We start from the raw sequence: 21,572 nt of genomic DNA, 5'->3' as shown, positions 1-21,572 counted from the left end.
ATTGAAGATGGGTCGAGGCTGGGTCTTCCAACATGACAATGACCCGAAGCACACAGCCAGGATAACCAAGGAGTGGCTCTGTAAGAAGCATATCAAGGTTCTGGCGTGGCCTAGCCAGTCTCCAGACCTAAACCCAATAGAGAATCTTTGGAGGGAGCTCAAACTCCGTGTTTCTCAGCGACAGCCCAGAAACCTGACTGATCTAGAGAAGATCTGTGTGGAGGAGTGGGCCAAAATCCCTCCTGCAGTGTGTGCAAACCTGGTGAAAAACTACAGGAAATGTTTGACCTCTGTAATTGCAAACAAAGGCTACTGTACCAAATATTAACATTGATTTTCTCAGGTGTTCAAATACTTATTTGCAGCTGTATCATACAAATAAATAGTTAAAAAATCATACATTGTGATTTCTGGGGGGGTTTTTTGTTTTTTTTCTTTTTATTTAGATTATGTCTCTCACAGTGGACATGCACCTACGATGACAATTTCAGACCCCTCCGTGATTTCTAAGTGGGAGAACTTGCAAAATAGCAAGGTGTTCAAATACTTATTTTCCTCACTGTATGTTGGATAAATGTTGTATGGAAAGACTTGTATGGATTCTCTTCTTGCATGACACAATGGGAGTGTTATATGCTATACACACTGGAATGTGTATGGAGAAGAAAGATTCACACAGTATATAGCACACTGGTAAATCATTCTTTTGGCCAGATGGTGACATTAGGACATTTCTGATGTGAGTTTGTTGTCAGAGCTGCTGAGAAGCTGACAGCAGTGTTAGAACCAGGTTAGAGCAGAAGGGCATGCAGGTTTAACTCTGGGCTGAGGGTGAATGATGAAGATGATAACTAAGCTGCAAATAAAACATAAATGTCACAAACCAAATGAAATGAACAACAATAAATCCATCTATATCAGTAATCTGGATTCAAAACGTTTAATAAAGACACAGTACAGGCCTTCATTTAATTCCTGCCACCTGCTGGTAGAAAGGGGGAACAGCTTGGTTCTTTACGGTGGAAACCACATTAAATATAAATTTAATATTAAAATATAGCGCTGACAGTAACAACTCAACACAATAATTTCTTAGGTTAACCTATATTAGCCTACCAACTGTACTGCACCAAACAATGTGTTTAAAAAACGTGACTCTTGCTGTTTACATGAATAAATGCACAATATTATAGTGCATGCAATCAACTGCTGTTGCTAACGTATTTCTCTCGGTCCAGGTGTATTTATTTATTTATTTAATTTCACCTAACATCACCCTGGTATAACGTTAGTGCTGCATAATGCTACAGATCCGACCGTTCTAAAAGATTGGCTTTTATTTTAATATCTATACTCTTACTTCCGGGTCACCTGGCTCACCGGTGTTTCTTTTCTTAACGTCTATCTTCAAACAGAAAATTAAAATAGGAATTTCAAAAAAACAAAATCGGACCATTATTTGAATTTGGTTTAGTCGTTTTTCGTTTTTGGATTCAGAAACTAAAAACGGGAGAACGGCTCTTTTTTCCCGTTTCTTCGTTTTTGGTTTGATACGACAAACGAAAAAATGGTGGTTTTCTCGTTTATTCGTTTATTGGTTCAAACGAAAAAACAAACTATCATAACGTACACGAACCACCAAACCTTAATTAATGACCCCAAGTTACAACCTAATCCTGGCTGAAGGCTGATGGGCTAACTACTGACATTTCTTTGTCCCAATGTATTCTCAAAATTGCCATATATAATTTTCTGCATAATGTTACCTCTGCTTTTCTCAGTGTTTTGTGACTGGATAGAATTGCAAAATAATTTAATTGGCACTTTCTTACTGTCTCCCATATTCAGTTTGGAAAGTCAGTAAATATCTTCTGTGCTCCACTGTTCTTGTTCTAAACATTGGATAAAAGCGTATTATCTTAAGATGTAGTTTCCATCTGTTCTGGTTTCAAGCCTGAATTTAATCACTGCTGCAATCAAATTAAAAAAGCGTACCGTAATTCTTGGGTTACAGACTGCAAAAATAAGTGATGCCTATTTGTTGCGTATTTTACGGTAAAAACTCTACGTATGCCACATATACGAAATGCTGCAGACTTGTATTTTATGTATGTATTTAAAGTCACTCACGTCCGCTGTCAGTGGCGTTTAGCTCGTTAAAACTGCAGGGTGCAAATCTACAACATGTCTTCACAACCTGGTGTTTAACAGTGTGAATTTAACAATCGTCACAAACAACAGATACACCGGTCACACAGCCTGCACAGAGCGAGAATCGTTGCGGAAGCCAGACGAGACCTCTTACATTTGATATAAGTGGTGTATTTGTGTCAACACATCTACTCTGATACCTGATGGTCTTCAGGAGGAAGAGTTTTCAGGGCCACAGTGAAGTCATGACTGATCTTCCCCGCGCTACAGATTCCCCACCTGGTTGCCATATTGGACAGTAAACTGCCAGATTGAGTCGATATCAACAGTGGCAGTTCGCTGCCACGAGGTGGAGACACAGTATTAATTTTGACTGCGTGACCTTGCACAAAAATAGAAAGTGTTACCTCCAGATAGCGATCATAAGACACCTGAATAAAGAAATCTGTTTTGTTTGTCTTTCATTATTTCATCTCTTCTTGCTTCCCTATACATAAAAGGCCACTTTTATTATTTTTATTCTTATTGTTTACATTTTAATGTATTATTTAATTTACTATTTACCATTTGACTATTTAACTACCTTATTGTTTATTCTACTGACTAATAAGGAAAATTGTTCTGTATCATGCTTCACTTTTATTTATTAATAAACAGCAATAATAATAATAATAATAATAGTAATTTCAGCAATTATAATAATAATAATTAATAAGTACATGCATTTATAGTAATAGCTAAGTATCTATCATCAATCTTTATATAATAATAATAATAATAATAATAATAATAATGATAATAATAGATATTTTCACTCCTCACGGTATCTCTTGTACTACTTTTCAGGATGGGATTGTTTTTTTCACATAATCACCAAGAGTGGTCTGAGGTCAGCCACAAAACAGCCAGCCCTCTTTGGAGTTGACATGTACAGGGACATTTCATTTTGTTAGTGCTATTTATTACGTCATTGCTTAAGGCTGAATGGTCCATTAATTTTAATGTATTTATTATATGAGTAAATGTAACAGGCTGTGGCACAGATACAGCACAAAATGTAGGATTTAATCTTCCTCACAAATTATTTTGTTCTTCTTGAATACATTTCTTCAGCACTTCAGCATTATTCATTTACCAACCAAAACAGTGGGCATAATGACTGCATCCTGTATCATTGAGATGTCCTTCACTATTTAGGAGTCCTTTGAGCCCAAAAGGTTGGGAACAAGTATGAAATGAGTCATGCTCTTTGCAGACTCATGAAGGCATTTCCCTGTCCTAACCTTGAAAAGCAGACAGTGCAACCTATTTTTGTAGGAGAACATGAGTCTATTAGTACACGACTGAAGGGGTCAGACATGACAGAACACTTTGATTCAAATGTGCCACTCGAAGTCTCTTCTCCTCTCCAGTGGATGATATTTGAAGTGAAAAAAGGCTTTCACAATCAGTCCTTTATTGGCTTCATCAATCATACACCTCACAGTGACAGCTGGGTTTGTCTTTAAAGGCCTAGGACTTGATTACAGTATGGTTACACAGCATGGTTGCTGTATTTGTTTGTGATTATTCTGGTTTAATACATGTTTTAAACAGGTTGTTTGTTTTTTTTAAATGACAGTGATTGCCACGTACTGTTTTATAAGGACCTACAAGGTGTTTACATGGTGAATCTGAGACAGAATGGCAATATTTGGAGCTCTAATGATGAATATAAGATGCAAAAGAATATGAAGAACAAACAGTAATAAATACACCCAAGATGTACATGTTCCATTAATTTGCCGATTGCATCTTTAATTCAGTGGCAGCTATGTTATCCGAGTCACATTTGCCTACGTGACACTGCATCTGCTCAGGCTTTGTCACACAGTGCCATGAATGATCTGCTTATACCAAAGATCCAAAGCCTGCCACGAGCAGTTCCCCCTGTTCCATCTGAGTAGGTTTAGGTCAGGTGAAACAGCCCGGCTTTGGAGTGATGTCATCGGCTGTCCTGGCTGAAGGCAACTCCCACCTGTTTTCTGATTTCATCCACGGTCTCGATCAGCAAGACAGAGCCTGCCAGAGGCATCCGTGGGCTTTCCTTAAGTGCTGAGGTGGTTACCAGACGAGGAGGAGTTTAACAAAATTAGACAGACTGAATCACATGTCTGTTATAACCTCAGTTAAATTATGCACATATTCACGATGAAGCATAAATTATGTCAAAGCAGGGATGTAAAGATTATGTAAATAAATAGAGGAGGCAAAACCAATTGGAATGTAATACTGTATTATGTAGAGGACATCCCAAGGACTGATAACAGCATTGATTCTGAATCTATCTGATCAGTGCATTCGTGTATTCATCTAAATTCACATGAGACACTCTGGGAAAGCAAATGTTTCACTGAATTGCAGACTCACCTTACCTTTGAAATGGTGATTTGGGCTGTTCATACATGACTTTCCTTTTATCATAACCTACCTTTAAGCAGGCAAGCCTCACTTCCTCTGCCTCAAAGTGAAGCCCAGTGCTGTTGGTGAAATTCAGAGGGAGGCAGGGTTCAGGCAGAGAGTGCTCAATCTCCTTGTCGTTCACCACGAGCGTGGTATAGGGCTGTGCATGGGGCCAAGAACCTGGAGAGTAACGAGGAAATGCGCTTTTGTGTTAATCCAATCACTCAGCTCATAAATCATCAAATGCAGTGTGTATTTGCCTGAATCCTTCAATTTAATTAAACGTGAAAGTAATTTGCAGTCAACTCAGTTTTTTGCATGTCTCAATCATTTCTTAATTAAGTCAAATGTTCCTGTCCAAGACTAGAATAACATACGTTAATGGAGCCCTTAGTGCCACTGCTGACAGCATCGTTTGGAAATTGAGCAGCAACTGAAAAGGTACAGAAGGTCATCCTGTTCCTCGAGAACTTCTTCACCAGAACCACTGACTCATCGACTCCTGACAAACATTTTAAAATGTAAATAATTGTAAAATTTGTGAGCAGCAAATTAATAAATGCCAACAATACTGCTGTTGATATAATTTAAATTCCCTTTCAAGTTCCATTCAGTTCAGGCTTCGGGTCATGTTAATGCATTTGTATCAGCACACATCAATTAGGTCAATCAGTTCAATTCTCTTCAGCTTTACGGGCATGGCTTTTTGATTAACACATGTACACTTGTTTGGTAAATTTATTAAATTGTAAAGGTGAGTAAAAGATAAGAAAATGCTCATTACATGTATGTGAAGGTCTTACATTGAAGGATATCTTGCAGCTATATATTCCCCTGCCGGTTTTACTGTATTACTGTATTCTCCACGGAGGATTTGGATTAGTCTGACATTTTAAAGATAAGTCTGGGATTTTCTGTGTGAAGAATTCTTCCCTGAGGTGTTTATGTTTTGGACAGTTCATAAAAAGTGATTTTCTGCCTAAGTTTCTTCTGTGTCACACTAGGGATTCTTATTTTCTGCTGTTTTGTTTATGGTGAGCAGTTTCAATAGCCAGATTGTGACCAGTGATGCATACTGTATGGTTAATGATACTAATTTACATCCCACTTCTGCTGCATTACCTGTGTGCTGAATCATACCTGAGTCAAGCAGTACCCCTGTGGCCTGGTTGGACTTTCTCCGTTGAACACCATCAGCACAAACTGCATACAGTACACTCCAATATCCAGCAGTGAGCCAACACCCAGATCGTTCTCCACCAAGCAGGGGATGTGGAGGTGAGTGGAACCAAAGATGGCCTTTACGAGCTTCAACTCCCCCACCAGCAGCCTACACACCACAGCATGCACAGGTGGCCTCAGAAGGACTGAGCAGACAGCCTAGCACCACAGCAACAAACAGTATAAATTAAACAGTTTATACTGGAGTTTCACCTGTGCAGCAGTTTATTACCACAGCTCTCCACTTTCCTCCAACTCCCATGAGTACTACAGCAAATGTGCTGGTCAAACCATTACATGACAAAATTTTTCCTGTAGAGCTACCATGAGTCATAAATAATCCCATGACATTCAGGGTTTTTCTTCCTACATGAATCTCCTGTGTTAAAAAAATGTAATGGGATATGAATTGCTAACTTTAACACACGTAGACTGCAACAACTAGCAGTCACCTGTGGCAATAGTGTTTGTTACAGCTTAAAGCAATAGTAAGACATTTTGAGAAGTATGCTTATTTGCCTTCTTGCTGAGAATTGGATTAGAAGACCGATACCACCCTCTGCATGTCTGCATGGTTTATACACAGCCACAACCTGCAGCAGGTTAGCATAGCTTAGTATAAAAACCCTAAACAGCTAGCCCTGTTCTGTCTGAAGGTATCATAATCTATCAACCAGCAACTCACTGATTAACATGTTAAATCTTGTTTGTTTTCCCTGCAAATACAACAAGTTGCGGTTTTACGGGAGGGGTCTATGAGTGGACTATTTCTTGGCCAGCAGCAGTAACTTCCCTGAGTTTTTGTCATCACTGAGATAAATAAGAGATATAATATAACAAATGAGATATAACTTGTTAGTTAGTGAGCCTTATAGTTGTTGCTAAGACAATTTTTTTGTTTTCAGTTTTTATGCTAAGCTAAGCTAACACACTGCTAGCTGTAGCTTCAAATTTGCCGTAGACATGAGTATGTTATCTATATTCTCATCCAGTTCCCTGCAGGAAAGCAAATAAAGCTAAACATATTTCCCAAAATGTTGAATAATTTGTATAACAGCACAATAAACAAAATATTTATTTATCTACATCTGATACATTTGCATTTCACAAGATACTAAACAGGACGATGAACATGTGATTATTACCTTCCAGTTTTCATCTATACTCTCTCTTTAATTTTTTTTGTTATGCTACCACTAAATCTGTTCTTGCAATGACCCCTACTGCCAGCAAGTGGCCCTTAGGAAAAGGTCTACATGAATGAATCCTTTCAACCTTACCTCCATCAGGATGACGTTGTTTTTCTTGGGTGTGGCGACGAGGTCTTTCACTTGTCTGGAGTTCATAGCCTTGAGGAACAGCAGATGTACTCGGCAGTGCTCTGTGTGCAGCACTCCAAGGTGCACAATGTTTCCGAGGACACGGATGTTCCAAGTTCAGTGCGACGCCAATATGCCATTAGCTCTGCCTGTGCAGCCAGGCCGATCATAGCCCTTAACTCATACCTCCTCATAGCTGACGTAATCCTTAGGAACACCATGCTTTTGGCAGACTCCTCGGAACACTCCAAGCTCGATGCAATGACTACTATCTGCACAAAAGAGAGACAGACATACAGACACACACGTTCATCACAGAGTGGCTATGTCAGCATCATTCAGTGCAAGAGAGACATCCTGTGAGTCAATGAAGATATAGTGAGCTTGTTTGGATAGAGTACCTGGTGATCCCCACGAGGCAGAGTCTTCATGGCCACGTTGAAGTCTGCGTTGATCTTCCCCGCACCACAGGGTCCCCATCCGGTTGCCATGTTGACTTGGATGGTAAGTGACAAATGAGCAGGGTGTTGCTTTAGTAAAGATCTGAGCTGCTGGCAAGTTGTGCCCTTGGGAAAGGTTGCACGTTCAGGGGAAGGAATGTACTAAACTGTCATCCCTTGAAGCCAACCGCATTAGCGAGAAGGCTCTACATTTATATGCTAGGGAGGCAGAGTGTGTCACCTTCCTTCTGCTCCTACCCCGAAGTAGAGGGTGCAACGCACACACGTAAACACACACTGATGTGTTGTTGTGTTGTTGCTGACACAGGCCTTTCAGTCAGAGCTGAAGTGGTTTGTACCATTTTCTAACAATTTGTAATGGTACTTTCAATGGGGCTTTCATTAACACGCTGAAAGGGGGCAAGAGCACAGTTTAATGTGCACAGGGCAAGTGCTCACCTTGCCCATAGATCAGCACTCTTCTCTTGTAATACAGGTCAAGTATTGGATCCAGGACTTACTTTGTTTCCCACTGAGAGAGGCACTGATTAGCCTGTGATGTTTTGACAGCCGCACAAAAACCAATGAGAAAACCATAGTCTTGTGGGGGTTGCTGGGATAAATAGATATGCTGAGTTCACAGAATTCTCACAGACCCCACAGCAGGGCAATTTCATTGACCAGTAAGCTGAGCCAGGATGACTATGGAAAAGCATCAGCTCAGTTGCCCTTGAGCTAAATATTATCTGTTTAGCCAGACAGGCGGTTGTGGAAAGTTCCTGCCTCATGCTGCCAGTAGAGGACACTGTGTTGTCAGCCGAGTTGACTTCCTCTCTCAAGCACTGAGGATTTAGCATGGCCCACTGTAAGGAATGATATAAAGGTTTGCAAAATCAGGTGAACCAAAAAGAAGATAGGTGCCCTTTGGAAAGTATCTGCTATAAGTAATTTAGAATTTGTTGATCAGTGTGTAAAAAAACATTTTCATGTCTGAATAATTACATTGACATGAAGTGTTCAAATTCTAAACATACTTTTATGCAGTAAAACTTAATGTAGATACATACCCATTTAATATTGCAATCAGTTCGACCTATATTCGAGTCATTATCTTGTCCAGAATGTCTTGAATATATATCATTTCCTGCATGTACTATTTGGTGATTGGATTTACATCAGAACGTAGTGTCAGTGTCAGCAACATCTTCATTATAAAAGAAAAAGAATTTCATCAATGACTCCTCAGCTTCTTTCCTTTTGTATTCCACTTCCAAATGAATTCTGGGAGCTGTGTGCCGTTGTCATAACAACAAGGTGCCAGCTGGGCAATTTGTATGCAAATGGTATTGGGCTTGGCCTGATATCCCTGCCTATACCACAGGACCTGGTTGCCATGGGAATGCCCACTTCCTCCTTGAGTAATTTTTACTTTTATTTTCTTTAAGGGGGGGGGGGGGGGGGGGGGGGGAGTCACAGCAGCATTTCTCTGGCAGGGCTTCACAGTGACATCATCACAGGTGTTAAGAAAAGAGGAAGAAGTGTGAGGGAGGAGGTGTAACCTGACAGGGCAAGTGCAACTACATTTTGAATTGGTGTGAAGCAATGAATTTGTTCTGCGCTGCCTGACAAGACTGCCTGCAGATCAGCACGCAGCTCAGAGGCTCAGGTGGTCAGAGAAGGGTGTTCTGGACAGGACTTGGACAGGCTCGCCTGGCAGCCGTGCGCTGGGACCCCACTGCTCTCAGCTGAGCCCTTGAAGCCTACTTTTCAGCAGAGACTGAAAACTTAAAATGTCCAGTTGAAAGACACTCTCGCCTGTATGAGCTCAAGGTCATGAGGAGAACAAGCCTGTAAACTGATCGGACTTTCAGTTTTAATGACAGTGGCTGGAGAGTGGACACTTTGGGGCACGGGTTTCTGAGTCTGACCCAGGGATGGATGGTAAAGACGACTCCAGGTAGCGAGCGGTGATGAGCCAAGTCATTCAGAAACCTGGCATGCGGAAGGGAGCTGTCGCCTCATTAATTCAGTGTGGTCAGGACGATTGCCTTCCATTCCTATCACTTCACACTGTCTTTATTTGATTAAGAATTCATGCATCATCTCTAGTCTGCGTCCTTATTCCACCAGGACGGTGGAAGAATGGCATCAGATGGGTCACGTGACCGGTAACAACAGTTTTCTTAGAGGGGGTGGATCGTATTTGCCTCTGAAGGTGGTTGATCACAGAAGACAGTTTTGTTTCACACATTGTCACGTCATTTCATCTGCGTATCTTGCTGTCAGAAAGACTTTGCCCCCTATGTCATTGAGGATGGCAATGCACCCGTGTTACAATAAATCCTCTAAACTCATTCTGTTTCGGAAGGGCATACAAGAGGGTTACAATCCAGAAATTCTAAACTAGTGGGATTTTTGTAAAGCGAGCCTGTTTCTTTTTTTTTAAATAAGTTGTTTTTTTAATTTAATGTATTTATTGAAGATAGTGAAAGCTACATTGTGGCTCTGCAACCCCACTTACCATTTAACAGCTCCTTATTTCATCAGCAACTTCAAGTTAATGGGGGGAGGGGGGAGGAACAGAGAGAGGCACTCTAATCCTATTTTGATTGATGCGGATATGCAAAAGACACCCCCCTACCCCCAGCTGTCAGTGTAAGTGAGAGCCATCTTGCAGCTGTGTATTTTTTTTGGGTGGTGGTGGGGGTGGGTTGGGGTGAGAGGGGCTGTATCGCAGCAGTTAGGGGAGCACCATCACTCCTTCATCTCTCTTTCAAGGTCACTGCAGAGGAAGGTTGACAGGCTAGACAAGCACTAGGAGGTGCCAGCCATTTTGAGGGAAGGCTGGGAGCTCGATGAATCCAGGAAGGGAGAGGAAAGTACAGTGCAGCGAGGAGTAATAAGTCATTTTGTCAATGCTACAGCCTGTTCTGATGTGTGGGCTGGGTTATTTTTTTTCCAGTAGAAAAAGTGTGATAAAGGGAAACTGAGAGGAGCAAGCAGAAATGGGAGCCTTTGAGCTGTCCAGCATTATGCTGGCCCTTTGAGAGTCCTATCTTTGTCTGTGGCACACACACACACTGGGAGCCTGAGCTGTGGAGCAAGAGCAGGCTGGACTGGAGATGACTTAGCGCCCCTTCATCTGAATATTAGTGCTGATGGGGAGGGGTGTGGAATGTAGAGCTAATACAGCCACACATACAGCTATTACATAAAGTTATCATTCTTCATTTCGACCCACTCTCCATGCATTTTCATGCTTTTTGTCAGCCAAATCCACATTTGCCATGGTGAGGCGTGTTCTCCTTATATGCCTTGATGTGGCTGAAAACACTCATGTAAGTGGACAGGGAAGACACATTCGGCAACATGTCAGCAGGCTGGATGTTATATGGCTATATATGCATTTAGTCCCTGGTGTTAGGTTGCCTGTTGAAAGTCCAAATTTTCCACTGTTAATGGCACAATACAGAATAAGCAAGAAGTCACTGGTACCAACATTGCTACCAAAATGCCCCTGAGCAATGTCACTCAATCCTCACATGTGTGAACCAACATAATCCATTTTAATCTAAATTGACTTTGATGTAACTCTTTTATTGTCTCATAGTGGTGTATTTATACAAACTAAGTAACAAGAAGAATGGGTTTACCAAGGTGAGTTTTCTTCATAGCAAATGTGTTAAAATATGTTTCCTCTTTTCTGTAAAGTTTACATCTAATAGAGATCGATTGGTTTTTCCAGCCAACAATTAAAGAGTTTGTGAAGAGGTTTTGCCCCTGTGGTGAATGTTTATTTCAGTTTGAGTGCTAAACAAGGAGTCTAGTCTATCAGTGCTGTTCCACTGGAGGAAGAATTATCTGCTTCCATTAACAGCAGCCTGAATCTAGGGAACGCAGTTTGTCACTCTCTCTCTTCTATATCTTCCCCACTCTTTTTCTCTCTGACGCATACACTTTCTCACACACACACACACACACACACAACCAAAAATAAGTTGTGTCTTTATGGTGGTGCCACCTTGTATCTGCTGCCTGAGATTGTGTGAGGTGAGACAAGTCCTTCACAGACCCCCCTGCTGAGGTGAGAGTGGTAGACATGCCAGGAGCCAAGACATGGGGCAGATACCAACCTCTATCACCCAGCTGATAATGTCCATTTGGGCTGGAGGAATGTCCATTATGGAGTGTAAATCTATCACCTCTGTGATGCTCTGAGTGTCCTGAGGTGAAGCAGAATCAGGAATATGAAGTCTATATGCACAAGGAATGCAGCTGAGGTATGCATTGAAAATCTACAGTAACATACTGTACTCCACTTATACAGTAGGAAACTGTTGAAATTACAGTAATACTACTGTGAAAACAACAAAAATCATTTACAGTGTATAAGTCCCTGTGAGCTCAGATTGCAACGTTTTTTGTCACTGTGATAATTAAATGAAGTGTAACTGTTGTAGGATTGTCCAGACTGTGGTGTTGGACCCAGAACAGCAGCATCAAAGCGGGTATCGACTGAGTTTGCTTAAGGGTACATTCATTCACAACATTCATGGGTCCACTATCATTGTGCAAGATTTTTCACAACCTGGAAACCCAACTGTTGTCCTCATTAACAGCTTTTTACTGATACATAAGGCATTACAAAATTAACCATAAATAAACCCACTATTTGAATGAATAAATCATGACTCACTAAAAAGTTATACCAACATACTATTAAAACTTCAGTTCAGTTGAGTTGAATCCATTTTTTTCCTATAGAAATATTTCCTTGGAACATGGTAAGACCTCCCTGAGCACCTGTTCACTGACTGAGACCAATGTAGCTGCTTCACCCACCTTTTGATTTCCCACTCCATCAGTGGTCCGTATCCCCCCTGCTGGCCAGCCACACTGGCTCCTCTGTGGGGAGGCCAAAGCCATTAAGCAGCCAACACACTCCGCTGCTGTGTCTCCCTGTTTAATTGCCTGATAGGGCTTGTGATATTTTTATCAGCCGTCCTGTGGTGGTGGGCTGCCAAGAGGGGATATGTGTGTGTCTGTGTGTGTGTGTATGTGTGTCTTTACGTGTCATGCCTCAGTACACCTTTGACAAGACAGTTGCCTGCTTGCCGCAGGAAACCCTGTGCACCTGCATATCAAACTGTGTGACCCAGCCTCTCAGCCGTGACATAACACAGAACGTCCGTAGCTAAATTCGGCTTTGGCTTTGACATCCCATCATCATTGTGCTACATGTCTTCAGCACTTTGGAGCTTTGTTAAATACTATCACTGAGAATTATTGTCCCACATACAAGTATACAGTTGTTCCTCCACTGGCAGTAGGAGGATGTTTTCATAGGCTGTGAGGTTTAAAGATGGCTCTGAAAAAAATGGTGGAAGCATTTATCACTCCAAGCTGCTATCAGTATCACATATGGTGTTTTTTCCTCCCTAGAGACTTTATATGCAGATACAGTACACAGGTTACTCTGGCCCTCTCTCATGCGCACACACGCACACATAGGCAATGCTAGCACTTCCCTCCCGGCCGTTAGGTTTATTAACTGGATGCTTGTCCGCAGTCAGAGTGATTTAGGGCTTTGGAGGAAGGTTAAGGGAGGAAGAACTGTCAGTAGGGGAGCCAGAGGGGAGAGAGAGAGAGAGAGAGTGAGACAGCATAGGATCCTTATTGGAGCTCTAGAGCTTTCTAACTGCACACCAACATAAAACCAGGGTAAAACCAATTCCCACTTTTTCCAGCTGAGTTTTTGGCAGGGGATTAGGAAGTGGATTTCACCTCGCTGGGATCTCTTTGAATGCTAACTCTGTTTTATGTGGGAATTATTGAATTCATTCAGCAACTCCCTCCATGCGGTTTAAGATATTTCACTGCAGTTACTCCACACACTGAATGGATACTGCCAGTTAGTCACACTATCTCACAATGCAAGCACACTTTCTCTTAAAATAGAGTAAGTATTAAACTCTTTTCTTTACTACCAGCTATCTCATTTAGAGCAGGTACCATCCAAACAATAAAATAATTGATATAATTAAAATCTGAATCTGCTGCACATGAAGAAATTATTCCTTTGACATGCTTAAAATGATCCTTAGTTACTGTTTCAACGCTTGTGAGGCTTTCTGTTCTTGCACGGCACATGCAGTTTACAATGTTATCAGGGATAGATGCTGATTTTAGCAGCTGTAGCTACCAAGCTAATGTTAACTCCATGAGTTGGGACAGCATTGCTGTATTGTAGTTGAGAGACAGTCTTGATATTTTAAGTAAGGTGTGTAGCTTACATACTTTAAAACAGTACACAAAATTTAACTTTTAATGTGAAAGTTTGAAGGATATCTCTGGTAACAGTGGCATAGGAGTTGCAGGAGTGAATAAAATATACTAAAAGACATTATTGATGTTCACAACAACCAAGGGAACAACTTTTTCAATTATTATCAGATTTACTTGTATACATTTTAAAATAAAAAATAAAATACTATTTATACTGTGGCTTGGCTGAATACTTGATGGTTATTATTTACTGAGAGATGGGCAGCCATACTGCCCAGTGTGCCCAGCTACATTTTAAATTTAAATTCAATATTTAATCAATGGTCAATACCAATCTATTGATTTCCATTTTGCATTAGTCCAGACTTGTAACTAAACATTGGCTGAGAGACTAGTTAATCATCGTTTTATTATAAAATTATGTGCGCCTATGAGGAGTGCAATCCCTCCCATCGTCTGCACTTGTCACCAGAGCAACAAGTCCTCCAGCCTTAACAACAACATAGGTCGTATTAACCAACCTCCAAATACGACCTATATGAGCGTGTCCTAAAATATGTGATGGTGACCTACGTCACATGACATAAATACGTGACTGCAGCAACACAAAGGGGTGAACCCTATCTGCTTACGGCCGATGTGTGCAGCTGTAGGGTTCACCGGCCGACATGCATACAATCACTGACTTGGGTTTTGATACCCCCCTGTAATTGTTAGGGTAACTAGCTAGCTACACAATTTGGCTAGCTAACATAACGTAACGTAACATCCCAGCCAGCCTGGACCCTTAACAGTTTGCTTTCAGAACCAACAGATCCACAAAGGATGCCATCTACTGGATGCCCAGGACCGGAGGAGCTCTGTAGCGGGTGATTAAAACTGCTCAGAAGATCATTGGTACCCAGCTCCTGAGCATCAGTGATATCGGTGAGGTGAGATTCCTACGCGGATCCCAAGGGATATTAAAGGACAGTACCCACCCCAGCCACAGCCTGTTCACCCTGCTGACTTCTGGAAAGAGATATAAAAGTTTCTGCTGCTGAACCACCAGACTGCAGAGCAGCTTTCCCCCCCTAAGCTGTCAGACTTTTAAACTCAATTTCATCCTCAGCACTATTACATTGAATATAGTTTATTGCTGTCTATCATTTTTGCTTTTGTATTATTGTATTGTATATTGTCTGCTATGTAGCAGAAATGAGTTACAAACTTAATTTCACTTTACAACCTGTTGTAATGTAAAATGTAATAACCTACATAACTTCATAAAAAACACAAGTTACGCAACTTCATTAAAAACCCAAATTAATCTTGTTTCACACGGGAACAGCCTGCTAATTTGCTAACCATCCACCCATAGAGGAGGTTGCTGCTGGAATTTCATTTTGTGCACCACTCACTGAATTCACTGCCTCCACATATGGAGTCGCCACTTATAGAAATTAGTCTTTGCACCCTGGGTGAGGGGACCCATGTCCTGCCTGGACAACTCCAGGCTCCCCCACCAGCCCACCTGCAGAGGGGGAAGGGACGCTGGACGCTGCCAGAACCCACCATCCAACTTGTGTTCAAGAAGCCATTGTTCTACATGCGCTGCTTGTCAGCGGTATAACTACCCTATATGCAGGGAATGCAGTTGCATAGATGCCCACAGTCGTTGAAGGGCCCGTAAATAACATGTTCATGTTCATATATCATGTTAGTATAATTATAATTCAAGAATAGTAATCTGACAACATAAACTGATAACATATACAGCCAACTGGTTAATGTCGCAGTACATATTTATAGTAGTCAGTGAGTTATGCTTCTTACTTCATGGTGTCCTGTCTCACACTTGATGTTATTCATATTCAACAACAATACAATGAAATTAAATACTTTTACATACAAACACTTCATTGCCACATAAATCTACAGTTGGTCCATCTAAATTAAGTTAAAATAGGATGAATTCATGGGATTTTATGTTAAAGATGTGAAACGTGGGCCTGCACAGAATTCTGAGTAATATTGATTGACTTGCACATTGCTGTGTAGCAAAATCCACACAGAAGAGTAGCTAGCTAGTAAAGTGACAGCCACTGGAAATTTAACACAATATGGTGGGTACACAAAAATGTGTTTCAGAAGTGAAAATGGGAAGAAGTAGCCAAGCAAGAAAAAGAAAAGCTTCCAAAATATCGATTTTCTTTAAAAATAAAGACAGGACAGCAGCAGGCACGAGTTGTGAGCAAGAAGAGTCAAAAGGGGACACCTGCTACTAGCACCTGCATCGTGCCATCCACCGCGGTGATGATGAAGCGTAACGTTACATGCCCCCGAAGACAATCAAACTTTTACAGCCTGAAACACTGTCCACTGCAACAGATGAACTTCTTTGAGCAAATAAGTGAGTTAAGCCAAACATTTACCAAACTGAAACACGGGTGTTTAACAGACAGCATCTGAAAGTGAAAACAGCACAAGAACTAAGCAAGATGTTGATTGTGACGACAACTCCATCACTGCAAGCTTTGGGGTAATCTGCACCGTTATACTGCTTTTCTTAACTATTCCAGTGAGTGTGGCATCTACCTAACAATCTTTTTCCAAACTAAAACAGACCCATTAATCTGGACTCGCCACACTGTCATTTGAGAATGCCCACGCTTTATTCAAAGACACAGCTTACACAGCAAAAAGCTCAGGAGAGTGGCCAGTAATGTAAGTAAAACTTACTTATTATTTATTTGGCAAGATCTCAATCCACACACGTTTATAATGCATATGAGCAGACATGAAACATTTTGTCATGATAATGCGGTGTGAAGGTGCGCTGTCCCCAGTTAAGTGCAATTTATACTTCTTCGTCAAATCGACTGCATAGCCTCTGCGTAGCCCCGTAACCTACGTCACCTAGGGCGTAGCCTGTCGTGCACCTCCTCGAAAATGTAACTACACGTCGAGGTGACGCTGACGGTAAGCACTGTGATTGGTCGGCTGGGTAGCCTCGCAATGCTTCCAAACCGACAGGAAGTGCCTGTGCTTTGAAGTAACTTTTACTAGCGGCCAAAACAGCGGCTGTATCAATATATTTGACCGTCACAACCACTCGTTTTACTATCAGAATGTGATCCATTCGGTCGATAACATTTGAAAAGGCTATAACAGCCGCACGTATACAATTTTTCCCCCATTCACGTTAGCGGAGGGCTAAACCGGAAGTTAACCTGCTCAGCCGGCAAAAGTCAACACAGTGGGCGCTGTAGCGCTACTGGCGACTAGTGTTTGGGGGTGTAATTGCAGACTGACCGACACACGGACGCACAAGTATAAATGCCTGGCTACGTGCGTAGCCTACAGCGTAGCTATGCATGTAGACCCTACGCAGGAGTATAAATCAGACTTTAGGCTATGTTTTAAAGAGGTGGTATTATGCTCATATTCAGGTTCAAAATCTTATTTAGGGTTGTACCAGAACAGGTTTACATGGTTTCATTTTAATACTGCACATTGCTGCTCTTTTCACCCTGTGTTGAAAGCTTTGTTTTAGCTATGGAGTGATACATCTTGTCTCTAAATGAAGATGTTTGTTGGGAGTTGCACATGCGCAGTTTCTAGTTAAGGACTACTAGCCAATCAGAAGCAGAGAAGGGCGGGTCAGCGAGAAGCGGGTAAACAAGGCTTCAGTTCAGCTGTGCATGTTGCCGACCAGCTTGGTAACATGGACTGGAGAAAGAGGTTCAGAGTGGTGAGTTATTAATCTGTAACAAAACTGTCTTTCATCCATAAAGTTTTTACTGAGCTCTGTCTCTACATCACAGTAACAACTTTATGTCCACTGACTGCCTGGAGGGTAGCTAGTGTTTGGAAGGGAGAGGAGAAGTGTGCTGCAGCTCACTGTTTTGTGTGTTCTGCATTTAGCTTTCATCCCTGTGATGTCTCAGGGATGAAAGGGAAACGGCTGGACTACAAACAAGCTGTTTTCATGCAGTTCAGAGTAGAGTTTTCTGTGGGAGATGGGAATTGCCTTTGGGCTGGACTTAGGGCTTTTTCACTTTGCAAACCTATTACATGCACAAAAAATGTATGACAATAAAGAAGAGGGAAAAAGCCAAGAAGCACAATACCACCTCTTTAATATCTTATGGTTCTCCAACCAATTTGGTCAAGTGGCCTAGTCTATCACTATCTTAGCCTTGCTATTATGGCTCATCTTCTTTATAAAATTCTGCATGGTTTCAGTTAGTCCAGGTGTCAAAGGTGGAGTGCATTTCACTGTGGCTGGTCATTTTAAAGCTGCAAGCTTTCACTTCTTTAATTTGCTACTGACATTATTCTACTTTGATTGTGATGGGAGGACCTGGCCATCGTGCATCGGGAGCTCTTGCTAAAGCAGGCTATCTCTGTCACACAACGCACAACATGCATAAAGGTCTCCATGCACTTTTTGGTCCCCAAGAAGACAGGAGGCTTCCGATTCTATCCTGGATCTCAACTACCTGAACAAGCATATCGGTCAGAAACAGTTCTGTAAGCTGGCGCTCAAGAAACTGCTGGAGCTAGTGCATCCTGGCGATTGATTGACCACCATCAACCTGAAAGACAACTACTTTCATGTCAAGGTGGACCGGGATAAAATACAACTATGCTATGCTGTTACTTGAAAAACAACCTCATTGTCATAGCCAGATTGATGTCTTGGGTGATTTTTCCACATAGCTCAGTTGATTCTGCATCTGAACAACCTGGGGTTTGCAATCAAATGAGAGAGAGAGCTTTCTCTGGGCTTGCCTCGAGCTCCAGGCAGTGTTTCTGGTCCTCCAGCACTCTAGTCTAGGGCAAGCATGTGCTGATGAGGACCAACAACCACATCAACAGAAAGGGCGGACTCCGATCCGCAGCTCTGTTGGCACTGGCTGAGAACATGTGGACTGCAGAGCACTTACTGTCTCTAAAAGACCAACAAGTCTCAGGCTTGGAGAACAGAGAAGCCAATCTCGTGACCTCAAGCCCCACCCAGCGAGTGGAGACTGCACCCCGAAGTAGTCCGGTAGATCTTGTCTTGCTTCAGGAGGGCAGAGCACCAGACACAACACCCACTGCCTGCTGTGGTTCTCGATTCTGCCACAGGACAGCCCGCACCAGGGCATGGGCGCATTTGCACATGCGCCGTTGCCAGAAGGACTGCCGTATGTGTTCCCCCCACCCCATCTCATCCCTCCCCACAGAGGTGGTACAGACCATCTGAGTGAGAGTGGGCTCCACCACTTCCTGCTACAACCCAAGTGGTTGGGATTTGCGGCACTGGTGCACCGAGAGGGAGATGAATCCTTTAACTTGCTCAGTAGGATCCATTCTCTCCTTCCTACAAGGCCTGATAAAGGTAGGATTGTCGCACTCCCCCATTAAGGTGTACACGGCAGCCATTTCATCCTGTCATTAGGGGTTTGGCGACAGAAAACCTGCCGCTAGTGTTGGAGGCTCTAAGGTCTAACCTTTATAAGCCCCTGGGGCAATCCTCATATAAAATGCTATCTCTGAGTGAGCTGTGCGCCCTGTCGGTTCATCCTTCATGGTTACCACAGAGCGGCAATGTTAAGACCGAACCCCTCCTCTGTCCGTAAGAACATTCAGCTCGTTCAGGTCGAGAACAAATACTTAAATACTTTCTACCTGGAGGGCGGGGGTTGTTGTGGCTGAGAGGACTATCATCTGGCTCTCTGAGATAAAACCAAGGTTACGATATGGTAACCCTGGTTCTATTAGCACAGGTGGAGCCCTATACCGATGGAGACTTGCTGCTTAACTGCCATCTGCTGAAGGGGTGGTCAGATGTTGCGGCAGTGAGGGCACTGCTAGTTAAACAATACACACGTATCAGTAGTGAGGTCCTATTGGTTGGCTACATGTACGATTCAAGATTCAGTGGACAAGTATGTGCGTGTGCAATTAGAGAAGGTAATACCCATAGAGTCCAGTAGAGGGCTAATAGAACTAGGGTTACCATATTGTAACCTTCGTTTTTGCAATTCACTCACATGGTGTTATTTTTTTCTCTTTTTGCATTGGACAGATTGGCTTCATCCTCTCATCTAGATTGTAAACATTTGCATATGAGGGTTTAGCAGGGCCTTTGTGTAATTTGCAGGGCCATTTTTTTATTCAGGGCCATTATGTATCACACAGAGAACGTGATATGGTGAGGTCAGATAAGAGTACTTCTCATAACCTGCCAGTGTGCAAGAAAAGTCAAAAAGAGTAAATTGTAAAAGTGCCAGTACTCCGTATGAAGAGAGGGCAACTATAGGTGAACAAGAAATACAACAAACACTGCTGATTCATCATATCACAGTTAATCTGCATCCTTTAATCCCAACACATGGGCTTAAGGAGAGAAGTAGGTATTGTTTTTGAACATCCAGTTCTGCTTCCTTTCTGTCTTTCTGTATCTTCCTCACAAACACACACACACACACACACACACACACACACGTACAGTACACTTTCCCTGGTCACAACCCCACATCCTCCTCCTCCTTCCTACACTATCTGGTTCCTCTCTTTCACCCCCCCCTCCACCCCTCTTATCACATAAAAACACACACATTTTCACACACTGACATACTTACAGCTTTTGTGTCCTCGCACACCTACACATATCGGCACACCTAAAGAGGCACAGTCAAACATATAAGCATGCACACGCACATACGCACACACACACAAAATATAATTTTCTCCACTCCTCACCTCTGTTTTTTTTTTTTTTTTTGCATGGTTCGCTCTGGGGAAGTTTGCACAGTACTTTAACTGTCTATTGTATCTACTGCCGTGAGCTACAGTACAGTGTGTATATTATACAGTGTATGTCTCCTTAGAGTTGTGAGAGTATCACATACAGTCAACTCCTAAAGCAGTAATCATACAGTATATAGAACAGTGGTAATTCATTCATTCACCAAATAGCTTAAATTATGACATTTCTGATGTGAGTTTGTTGTCAGAGCTGCTAAGATGATGACAGCAGAGTTAGATGATGATGAATACGATAAAGTGATGAAGGTACAGTATAAAAACGGGAAGCATAGGTGGTATTATGACTGGGTGGCAAGTTAACTGATGCCAGGTCCATTGAAGGGTGTCCGATAAGAACAAACCAAATGTCTCAATTGTCCCTTATTTATTGCCACATGATCATATGCTATTATATGTATAATAATATATGTATCTTATCTTAATATATCATATGTGTGGTTGTGAAATTATATAAAATACAAAGTAAAATACATGCTGTATATAACTAGGTTGCATATAAACCATACATATCAAATACCAAATGACAGGAACAGCAATGAATACATCTGTATCATTAACTTGGATTTGAAACAGTAAACAAAGCATATATTTAGGTATACTCATACTGGCATCTATTGGTAGAGAGGGAAACATCTGCTCTACTTTCACTCTGGGTTCACTCAAGCAACGGCACAATATGGTGAAAACCAAATTAAATATCAGTGCTAACACTTACAACTCTACACACATAATGATTACCTAGGTTAAACTATATTACAAACTATCCAAGGAAGATTAAAATAAAGGGCAACTGGACTGGTTGAAGATACTCAAAGACGTTTCGCCTCTCATCTAAGAGGCTTCCTCACTTCTCTCAGATGAGAGGCGAAATGTCTTCTAATATCTAGAAACCAGTCCAGTTGGCCTTGATTTT

The 21,572-nt window shown here is 41.8% G+C and overlaps 1 protein-coding gene and 1 pseudogene across 2 annotated transcripts in view; both read right to left on the bottom strand.

Annotated features, from left to right (window-relative positions):
• Positions 1-2,466, bottom strand: part of dhdh.2 (dihydrodiol dehydrogenase, tandem duplicate 2) — an 11,404-nt gene extending 8,938 nt beyond the window's left edge. For both annotated transcript variants that reach the window (XM_046031874.1, XM_046031875.1), the window contains exon 1: positions 2,352-2,466. In XM_046031874.1, the coding sequence (XP_045887830.1) occupies positions 2,352-2,441 (90 nt within the window). In that variant the 5' untranslated portion in view covers positions 2,442-2,466. The remainder of the gene's footprint in view (positions 1-2,351) is intronic.
• A 2,016-nt stretch (positions 2,467-4,482) lies between these two features.
• Positions 4,483-8,814, bottom strand: LOC123959330 (annotated as a pseudogene).
• Positions 8,815-21,572: the final 12,758 nt, after the last annotated feature.

This window comes from Micropterus dolomieu, linkage group LG20 (genome assembly GCF_021292245.1).
Source record: "Micropterus dolomieu isolate WLL.071019.BEF.003 ecotype Adirondacks linkage group LG20, ASM2129224v1, whole genome shotgun sequence".
Lineage (NCBI taxonomy): Eukaryota > Metazoa > Chordata > Actinopteri > Centrarchiformes > Centrarchidae > Micropterus > Micropterus dolomieu.
Note: the sequence above shows the minus strand (reverse complement) of the source record. Positions and strands in the feature narration are given on the sequence as shown.